This window comes from Ciconia boyciana, chromosome 1 (genome assembly GCF_034638445.1).
Source record: "Ciconia boyciana chromosome 1, ASM3463844v1, whole genome shotgun sequence".
NCBI classification, from domain to species: domain Eukaryota; kingdom Metazoa; phylum Chordata; class Aves; order Ciconiiformes; family Ciconiidae; genus Ciconia; species Ciconia boyciana.
Window position 1 is genome coordinate 193179791 of NC_132934.1, and position 10609 is coordinate 193190399.

Genomic DNA, 10609 nt, shown 5'->3' on the forward strand with positions numbered 1-10609 from the left:
GGCTCTGCCAGCCACAATCTCCCCTTCCTCCAACTCCCTGCAGAGGAATCCCCCTTATTCACCTCCATAAAGGGAAGCTTGACTTTCACCTCAACATTGGTCTTCTACACACGAGTTCAGAGTTCATAGACCACCTGCATCTGGATGTTTTTGCTGTGATACAGTAAAAAAGTTCCAGAAAATAGGTTCTGTTCATGGCCACGTGATCTTGTCTCATAGAAGAGGAAGAACCAGATAAGGTACTGCGGTAAGTCACCCGTGTCTATGGAGATGTCAGGTTGTGTTGGTTCAAGCCACACTTTATCCACTCCAGCTAGCTTAAAAGCCCTGCTCACAATGATTTTCTAAAAAACCACAACCCTTTCCACTCACTGTTACTGCAGATATTAACAGGAGTCCGAAGATTCAGAGGAAGAGTGTAATAAGACATTTATTAAAAGTGCTGTCAGTTATATTAAGAGCTATGGTCTAATACCCTTTTTTAAAAAGGCATCTAATTAAAAATACTAGCTAAAAACCATTCTGATCACTATGGTTACAGACACATGACCTGCAGTGCTCTATGAAATGTCAGACCAGCTTTGCTGATTGGGACAAAGTAATCTTCAAGTCCAGGATCCACAGTCTCTATTGTAGAGGAAGAACTGCTGGGGGCTCCAGAAGAGACACCTGCAGGTACCTGGGATAGAAATGCAATCACTAAAGATATTAGTTTAGCTGACAAATTTAAAGATATCACCTTCTTGTGCAATACATTGGGGAAGAATCATCCTGCAGCATTGCAGAAGAATTGTTATCCAGTACATCTGTATACCTATAGATGAACTACTCTTCTGGTCAGAAAAGTTTTCCCCTCAAGAGGCTGACAGAGGCTTCCCTTTCAGGAATAGAAGCTGACCACCGAGAAGTTTGTCAGCTACAGCAGCTGTAGCCCCAGCTGCTAAACTAGAGTCATCCTGTGCCTATAGCCTCCAAGTTACAGAACACTGGCTTCCTGGTTACTTACTTTGAGTGCTTATACTTCTCCTTAATCGCTTGCAGTTGGCAATGGGGAGCATCAAGGCATGCTTTATGCAGATCAGACAGGCAAGGCACTATCTCACTTAATGAATACCCAGTGAATGCAGCAAGTGTTTCCGGCTGTTCAGAGGAGAAAAACCAGTGTCACTATTGTAGGCAACATTCATCTAGAAGATAGATTTTCTAGAGAAGCAGAAACATTTTTACAACATCAGTGCTCACTCTAGATTCTTTAGGCTTGAAAAGGAGTCAAGTGTGTCCTACCATCAATTTCACTCTAGGTCTTCCTTGGTGCCAGGAGATCCAACAAGAAGCTCCTTCTGCTCTAAGCATGTGGCATCCATTACATCTCTTCTGGATCCTGCTCTCTGCTAAAGCTATTCTTCCAACACACAGCTGAGAGGCCTATCAAGGCTTGCATTAAAGCAGCCACTCAGTGTAATCACTCCACTCAAGTAGACACATTCAGCTCTCCCCTCCCTCCCAGAAAGCCCACAAATTGTATTTGGGGGAGGAGTTTTGGAGATTAAAGACTAACAAGGCCTTAGGTACAGACTTGATGTAAGTGAGCAAGACATCAAGGTCCCTCCCATTTCAGAGAATTAGCAGGATATTTCAGGTTGATTTAACATTCATTTATCAGGTAGTCCCATTAGCTCAGGAATAGCTACTCATCCTAGGATTTCAGCCTTTATAACAACATACTTTGAAGCTACTCCTTCTGCTTCTCAGCCTAGTTCTAACAATAACAAAATACTTGAGCTACTCATTAACATGCAGTTGTTCTTACCCAGAAAGACCTGTTCACTGTATAGTTTGCTAGACAGTAGGCTGCTGCAGCAGTTTGTGAAGGAAGGTACTTCAGAAAAGGATCAGCTTCAAGGAGACTCAGCTCTGCAAGATACTGAACAAAAAACCACAAGTTTTTCAAACCAAATGAGCCTAATTGGTACAATCAGTCCAATACAGCAAGCACTGAAAATTGTCAATGGTCTCAGTTTCACGTAAAAAACATGAGTTACATGCCTGGTGGGTAGAAATAGCATTCTAGTCCTGTTGATCTTACAGAAGAACCTTTAGCATGTTTGTGGGGACAGAAAGACCCTTTGACACTTTGTCAAAGCCTAAACAATCTATGCTGTAATCTGAAGTTCTGGACCCATCATCAGCTCTGAGGTAATTTTACAGATAAGAGATTTAGAAAATTCATGTTTTGTAAAAGTAACAAACACACTCCTCCCATCTTTTGAGGCTCTTGTTTATATAGATGGACCTAACTTGGAGATCAGGCATAAATGGACAGCTTTAAGAAACAGAATTTGGGCTCTGTTGGAGTAGAGTCACTGTACAATCCTATACCCTTTGCAGATAAACAGCAGGTCAGATGTTTTGCTGTAAGCTTGGGTTAACCTGTTTCTAAGCAGGGTTGCCTATGCAGTTATGCAGGCATATGCTGTATCACTGTGTAGCAATATGTAGTACCCCCATGTCCAGGGCAGACCAGCTATGCAGGCATTGTTGAAAAAAACAAACAGATTCCTACCACCTAGCTGCCTGGTCAGTGCATTATCCCTGACCAGACAGATAGACCTAACTTAGGATTTCCATGAAACATTTATCCAGAAGTCTCAGCACACAAGCCACCTACTAAAGGTAGTAGGTTACAAAACATCCAGTTTTAGGCCTGTTGCAGTCCCAGATAAGACTTGGCATGAGAAAAAGAGTGTCTTCTGATAGAGCATAGTATAGTAGCAGAACCTGTCTGCTCAGATAACTTAGTGAAATACAAGTGGTTCTGCTTTTAGGATCACTTCTCCCCCCTCAGTCCTAAAATGAGGATAATTCATACCCTTGCAAAGTTCTCTGTCCTGATACAGACTCCATGCCTCTGAATATACTGAAGGAGGAACTGGTTGATGGTTGGGGCTGTCAGGTCAAAAGCCAACACTTTGAGAAGCAGGTGTTCCATTCTTAGCAACTGCCTCTTTGTGTAGGTATCATCTGTTATATACACAAACTCGTCCACTTCTGGTGGGTAGATCTCTTCATATTTCCTGAAAAAGGAATACAGAAGCCACATCTGTCAGCTTGAAAGTTACGGTAAAAGAAAGCTTTCTGCTGGACTTATATCAGGACATGTGACACATGAGCACATGACATTACTAAGATTTGTGTAGCGCTCTTATTTTCATCCTTCCTCCAGGCTAGGAAGCATTTTAGTTTCAAATTTGGGCAAAGATGTTTAGAGGAACTCCAAGTCAGTCTAGATAGAAACACACTCACATTGTTAGCTCTTGACTAACAGCAAGCTCTCAGAGAAAGTCTCAGCAACACAATGCACTCCAGACAAAAACCCATGCACTCCTAGGTTATGCTGGGTACCCTGTCTACTTAAAGCAGTTCAAGGCTAACTGCAGATTGCAGCTGTGAATCCTCTACAGCCTTATAGGCTAGCAGCCTAACACAGTAGTGGGTTTGCTCCTGCTGTTACAGTTAGGAGGTTTTCCCACTACAGTTCCTCACATCAAACATTAAATGTTTAGTTTTGCTAGCGTCAAAGTAGGTGAAGTTGTTAATCTTGAGATATCATGAAAAGCTACCTAGCACTGCAAGCTTCAGTCCTTCAAATTAAACTAAAAGACTCAGTCCAAAAATAAGTTTTAGCTCACTGAGATTTCAGGAGATGATAAACACTTACGCAGCCAGAAGAATTGCTGCTGTTCCTACAAGCTGCAGCTTCCCTCTGAGAACAGACATGCAGGAAAGAAACCTGTCCAGGAAGTTCACTGCCAAGTACAAAGTCTCTGTCCGAAGTTTATATTCTTCCCCTACTTCCACCAGCCAGTCTACCAAGATGGCACGCATTCCTGTTGTGATATCTGGTTGCTTCCTCATGTAGTAGGGCTTGGGCCTGAATCTTAGCTGCTTGGAGAGAGAGTTGAAGAATCAGGACTTTCACCCTGAAGAGAGCCATTGACAGCTGAGCCAATTAACATTCTTTATACTTATACCAAAAAGAGCATGAGTTGTTCCACTATTAATAACTCATTACTACTAACTACAATTATAGTGCTAGTAGTATTAATAAGCAGCTAGTAGCATCTCTAGAAAGTAGTATTCCTGTACTAAAGAGATAGGAGCTACTGTGTTTGTAGCAGAATAGTAAAAGGACTGGGCTATGGACAACCTTTGCCATTAAACACATACGAGCCATTTAGAGAGACCTGAAAATGACTTTGAACAACTAACTTTTTTTCCCCCTCTTCCTATTGGGAGACTGCACTTTACTGCTCTGATACAGAAAGGTAGGAAAACCTACCACTATAGCAAGAGAGCTGTCAGTGACATCACATCCAACTGCTTTAGTATTTCTGCAGCATTTAACTCCCATCTGCAATAATTTTTCATCCCAGAGTCAAGAGATGTTCCAACAGCAGGATACTTCTGGTATGCAGACTAATCCTGAAAGATCTTGTCACTGTCTAGAAGCTGCTTATGATTCTAGCAAAGATGCTTTTACTGCTTGCTTTCTCTCCTTTATAGCTCAGTGGCAGCCTCAAGTTATGCTGGGGCAGCCATACATCTTTGCAGTATTGCAGCTCACCACAGAGACCACAAATATCTATAAGCTTGCTACAAGCCACTCACTTCAGCCTCTCGGAGGTACTGATGAATGTCTTCTGCATACTCTCCCACAGTCAGAGTTATGGCATCTCCCATGTGATCCTCAGGCTGGGACTGGAAGGATGTGTCCACTATCATAGGAGATCCTAACAGGTAAGAGGAACCAGCAAGATATTTTTTGTAATTAGCTTCTTCACCTTCTCCTGTTACTTCTAGCACAGAAGTGTTGCACCTCATGTAGACACAATGCAAGTTATCCTGAAGTGTTATTTATTGTTACATAAGCTACTCGCTAGCTTATCAGCATCACAATTCATAACCACCCTACATATACTTGTGCTGTAGGTACCACCTTAGTAGTAACAGGAGTTACCTGTACTCAGATCCAGCAGTAGGTGAATACTGGATGTCATTGCACTAGTATCCAGTTCACACAGGCTTGATTCCAGCTCTTCAGCCACTTGGCAGCTGTAGTTTTCTTTCTGTTCTGGTTCATCTACGTAGATAGCAAACCCTTGCTTTGATGCAGCATTAACCATGCAGTTGGGCAATTCATCTTTTCCAGAGGAAGGGATGGTGTTTTCAGAGCCAGAGAAGCGTCTGATAACAGCAGCACCCTGAAACAGAGCACACAGTAATGCTGTGGGAGGGCAACTCAGGAAGAAAAATAACAGTAAGCGTCACTGGCTTTAGAAAAGAAAATCACCTTCCCTGCCTAACAAACACCAGTGACATAAAAGTTTACTGGCAAAACCATCAGCTACAGCTGATGCTTCAGAAGTACTGCTTGTTGCCATCTTGCTGCAACAGACTCCTCAGAAAGAGCGAGGCATGGTCAAAGCCAGGAACCAGGGGAGTAGCCTCATCTCCAGTGCCCCCCACCAAGGAGAACAAGGTGAGGGTGCTGCTCGGTTCTGATGGGGCTGGCAAGTGCAGGGTCTGCTCCATGTTCAATTCTGGCAAGGAGCAGCTCCTTTCAAGTGCAGCAAATTAAGTAACAAAACAAAGCGCACAGGCACTACAACAGACTTATGAAGGACTTTGCCTGCAAGAATGCATTTTATGCTGAGTTACAAACCAAAGTTTGAACTTTTGAGCTCAAGCATCACAACCCCTAGGACTACAATGTGTGACCAGGATACAATCCTTCACATCACCTACTATCAGCAAGCCACCAAGTTAGGGGCTTTACACAGTCACAACCAAGGAGAGTTTATGTACACATAACAGCTGCTATTTTAGGTCCTGTAAGTCAGCACAATAACATTTTCCCTGACACACCAGCAAACTCCAGGAGGGCCCAAGGAACAGAAATGCAGACAGACACCCTGCTGTGAACTTTAGCTTCTTGAAGGCTCTGGCACCCTGAAAGGAGGATGGTCAGCCACACAGTAATGGGACCTTTAGGTAAGCATCAGTGATTAGACTTTTAAACGAATTTCTTAAGCCTACACTTTTAGAGGGTAAGTGCCCAAATAAAGTCTCACCGAGCCTCCCTTCCAGGAGGGATTATTTGTTCAAAGCATTTCCACGGGGAAGCGTCTGTAGATTAGGACTGAGCAGTTACTGGCAGGGTTTCTCGGGAAACTCACGCTCATTACTGGAGCCCGGTTCAACCACTTCCCCCGCCACCCCCAGGCCTTTACCTGCAGCCTCGAGAGAAGGTGCGTGCACCGCTCACGCTTGCGGCAGGCGGCCAGCCCCAGGTGCCAGCCCGGGGCAGGGAGCTCCCCCGGCCCGCGGGGAGGGCGGCCGGCCGCGGCTTCCGCGGGGAGCCCGGCAGGCGGCTGCGGCCCCTCGGCGGGGAGGGGAGGCGCGGCGGCCGCGGCACCGCAGCCGGGGCGGCTCCGCGGGCAGCGAAGGGAGGCTGCCGCCACGGGCGGGGCTCACCTGGCCGCCGGGCCGCTGCTGCCCGTTCTCCGCCAGCACCCCCAGCACGGCCCGGCCGCCGCTGCGGGGGGCAGCGGGGCAGGGCTCCCGCCGCCCCGCCCGGCTCTTCTCACCGGTGCGGCGCATCGCCCCGACGTCGGTACCTTTCGGAGGAAAAAAAAAAAAAAACAAAAAAACAAAAAAACCCAAACAAACACACAACAAAATAAAGTCGGGGGAAAAAAAACCAAAAAACAAACCCAAAAACCCAAACCACCAGAAAGATTTGGTTACGCCTCGAGCAGCCCCTCCCGCCCCGCAGCAAGGCAGGCGATCGGCCGCGCTGCCGGAGAGCCCGCACCGCGCTGCCCGGCCCAGCCCCGCTCGCCACCAGCCCACGGAGGACGCTGCGCCGCGCACCGCCGAGGAGGCCGCCCCCCCGCCGCCCCTATATAGGCGGCGGCCAATGGAGGCGGCGGCGGCGGCTGTTGGCCGCGGCCAGTTGGACGCCCGGGCCGCAACCCCCGGCGCCGCCGCCCCGGCAACCCAAGCGCGGCGGGTCGTCATGGAGACCCGGCGGGGCCGCCCGCCGCGGGCCCGGCCGCGCTGCCCCGCGCAGGGCACGGCCCGCCCCGCGCAGCGCCCGCGGACACGAGTGCCCGGCCGAGCCCCGCGGCCCCCGCCGCCGCCCCTCGCCTCGCACCGACTACTATTTCTAAACATCCAGAATATAGGAAAAGCGTGTGTAAGCGACAACGGCAGCTGTATGGGAACAGTGGCGGTCAGAAGAATTTGACTACCCTCCTCGATGGAGGAAAAACAGGAAAGAGGAGGGTTTAGCTGATGTAAGCGTGGATTTGACTTTCGCGACAGCCTGATAGAGTCTAAGCGAGGGGACGGCTGCAAAACTGATTGCAAGAGTAGTTATCAGCCGTCAACGGTGGACATGCAGAGCTTTATCGGAGGCATTAGGCAGCGGCTTGTTCAGTGCCATCAGAGATTTTCACCAGTGATGTGGATAATGACACAGAGAGCACGCTTACTAAATTTATGGATAACACCACCGACAGTGCTGGGAAGGGCTGTGGCTATGCTGGGGAACAAGATTAGGTTTCAGAAATTATCTTGACAAAATGCTCTGGAAAAGCGGGACGCTCCTGAAGCACAAGTGCAAGGTCAGACAGAGCCATTGGCTGCAGAAGGGCGGGATGGGAAACAGCCAGGTGGGTAGCAGCTCCAGGAAGAAGAACCAGGAGGTTGTGGCGAACCTCAGACTGAGCATGAGTCACCATGCTCATGGCTGTCCTAGCATGAACAAACAGGAATATAGCCTGTGTGGCACATGGGCCCTCTGAAAGTCCACAGTGAAGACAAAAGAGCAAGCAGTATAACAGCTTAAACCTCAGCAAGAGATTTAGGTTAGATAGCAGGATGGTGATGCCCCAGAAGAGACAGCATGGGAAACTTGGGGATTTCCCTTTTCGCAGATCTGTAAGAGCAAGTTAAAGAAACTGCAGTCAAAAATGTCTGCCTTGGCAGCTGCGGTACTTCTTGAGATGCTCTCCAGTGTGATTGAAATGTAGGAGCTATGATCCAAAATTTGGATGCATCAAGCAGGGTTTTACACCAGATTTGGTTTTGCAGTTGTCATCCACACTGTATTAAGGTCTGTATTTTTTTCTTCACGCTTTTCTTATGTTTATTTTTTTAATTGACTTATTTTTTTTCCCCAAATTAATTTACTATAGGAGGTAAGTGGTATATCTCGAGGTGAAAAATGCTACCCGTGTTTGATCTGTTGGCCATGTAACACGACTTTTCCTTTTCAACAGGAGGATCTCCATGTCCTTGCAGCAGCACGGGCGGAAGCAGGTAGTTGTCACAGTGGAGCTGTCACAGCTACAGGCGTGGGCACATGCAGGTCAGGGGGACAGAAGGTTATGCTGTACTTCTGTGTTCTTCTCTTTCTTTCATGTCACCTCTAAACCCCACGTTTGCACAAGACAGACTTCACTTGGGGACACTTCTTTAAACATGTTCATGCAAAGTTTTAATTTCTGGAAAAAATCAGTCTAGCTGCCAGCCTTTGAAATTAAGTGGAACTTTAAATACTCTTTATCCTATTGTTTTGATGGGATTACTAAAAAATATTTTAAAAATCCTGTGCTACGATATATGTAGAATCTATAGCAGTCTAAGAAGGTGGATATTAATCAAAACAATTTCTAAATGTGTGAATATTCCACATTTTAATAAAAATTTTTGGGTTTAATAACATTTTTAAACAAAAGGCTTTGAAATTTTTATATTTAATGTGTGAAGAAAGCACAGTCTCACCCTTTTTAGCAATAAATGAAGAGAAAAATGGGATTTTTCCATCAAAGCAAACATTTTCTTTCTTTAAATTACAATTTAGCAATGTTTTTCTAATTCAGGAGTATCAGGACTCTGATGTCAGTCTTCCATTTCAGTCTTTCAGAAGAATTAAAGTTTTATATTCAATAGTAAAATGTTAAAATATAAAAAATAAAGGAATGGCTTAGGAAACTCATTCCCTCAGGACATCAATGAGACGGTGGTTCTAGGTAGGGCTCAGGTCCCCAAAGACATTTATGTCCCTGCCGCCGTGGTTGCGTGCCTGCTCGCATTCAGCACGGTCTGGCCTGCTGCGGACAAGGGCTGCCCTGCTCCCGCCCACTCACTGCTGCTGCCACCCTTCTGCTGGCACACGTATTTGTGTGATCATGGGACAAACCAAGGACCTAGTCCACCTGAAAAGTAACACAGCCGCAACAACAACGCAGCGTTGTTACCAGCGGGGTCAGTTTTCTGAGCTGGGTTTCTAGACAGCTCCGTGAACTGTAGGTCCAGCACAAAAGAAATTATGAGACTGAGGTACCAGCATCAGGAGGGCCGTGGGGGTGGTGCCATCCCTTGTCTTTATAGACCTAATGCTCCATGCCTGAATAATTTTAATTGCTGTTGAATTTTTCATCATTTTAAAAATGTTATCCTATTCTTTGTCAACATTAAAAATATCAGCTGTTCTTTCAAGGGATCTTCCTTTGGCAGTGCCAGAGCTGTTTTTTTTATTTTCAGGAGAAACATCTGGGTGTGATACTGAGAGAGACGAAATATGATGCAAGTACATATTTTCAGATAGGTAAATGCAGTTTGTGAAAACTGCCTGTAGCTTATAAAAATAATCTTACCTCTGCCCAAACATATTTTTCTAACTGCTCAGTCTCTCCATATGGTGTTTGTCATGAGAAATGTCAGAACTTGGTAGTTACAGGTCTAACACATAACTCACATTCATACAAAGTTCACGTGTCACTCCTAGCCAAATACATGGAGGAGGTTATTTACTAAATTCATCTTCAGTCAGTGAATATCCTTTACAACCAAATACCCATCATATCTGTATACCATTTAGACATAACTGAAGAACCTCAGCTACCCAACAGATGACTTATTCATATTTTTATATATGAGCAGCATATGGATATCCTCAGTAGTCATATAGTACATTAATGTAACTGAAATGCCTCTCAAATAGCTTTTAATGAGGTTATCTAAGCTCCAGTTTCTCAGGAACTCTTTGAAACAGCCCAACATGGATTAGTACCTGAGGGAGACCAGTGAGGTTTGCCAGCCACTACTTAATTGTAGCAGCAGATCAAATAAAGCTTTGGACCATTAATCATTTACTTCTGAGCTTCCCTGTGCGTGCTTGACAGGAAACTGAAGCCTTCCTGAGTGTACTCCTTAGGGCTTCTTGCAGTAATTACTGTCTTACTTAGGATTTCTAGGAAGACAGAGAAGTCAAGAGCAATTTCTGACTTGGTGAGGATGCTTCCTCTGTGGCTCTGTAGAAGATAGTATTAAAGGGCTGGTTAGGACTCGTCTCTGTCTCGTGAATCTCCTAGCTCCTTAGCTCTTTCTCCTTTTTGCAGTTTTTTCTTTGAATGTTGAAATTTCCAGATTTGGCACCTTTTTCAATTAAAGGCACTTCCCTTCTGCCATGCCATGGGAGCAGGCATGGGCTCCTGCTTTCCTCTCTGAGGACCACTGTTAAGTCCCAGCTTTTACACAG

General features: G+C 45.7%; 1 protein-coding gene across 2 annotated transcripts; it reads right to left on the minus strand.

Annotated features, from left to right (window-relative positions):
• Positions 1–529: 529 nt before the first annotated feature.
• Positions 530–7225, minus strand: CCNA1 (cyclin A1). Of its 2 annotated transcripts, none has more exons than XM_072854699.1 (9): positions 7217–7225; positions 6535–6677; positions 5018–5261; positions 4669–4790; positions 3719–3942; positions 2870–3074; positions 1811–1924; positions 1007–1140; positions 530–679 (listed from the first exon to the last, which is right to left on the minus strand). In XM_072854699.1, the coding sequence occupies exons 2-9, from the start codon at positions 6658–6660 to the stop codon at positions 628–630; spliced, it is 1221 nt and encodes a 406-aa protein (XP_072710800.1). In that variant the 5' UTR covers positions 6661–6677; positions 7217–7225; the 3' UTR covers positions 530–627. The 2 variants fall into 2 exon arrangements, with proteins under 2 accessions (XP_072710800.1, XP_072710809.1); XM_072854708.1 differs by lacking the exon at positions 7217–7225 and adding an exon at positions 6132–6186 and having other exon boundaries at positions 6535–6563.
• Between the last annotated feature and the right edge of the window lie 3384 nt (positions 7226–10609).

Coding starts and splice junctions, on each gene's coding strand:
- CCNA1 (XM_072854699.1), bottom strand. CDS start 6,660: ATGCGCCGCACCGGTGAGAAGAGCCGGGCGGGGCGGCGGGAGCCCTGC. Junction 5,262..6,534: donor AGCAGCGGCCCGGCGGCCAG/GTGAGCCCCGCC, acceptor GCTCTGTTTCAG/GGTGCTGCTGTTATCAGACG. Junction 3,943..4,668: donor AGTACCTCCGAGAGGCTGAA/GTGAGTGGCTTG, acceptor CTCTCCAAGCAG/CTAAGATTCAGGCCCAAGCC.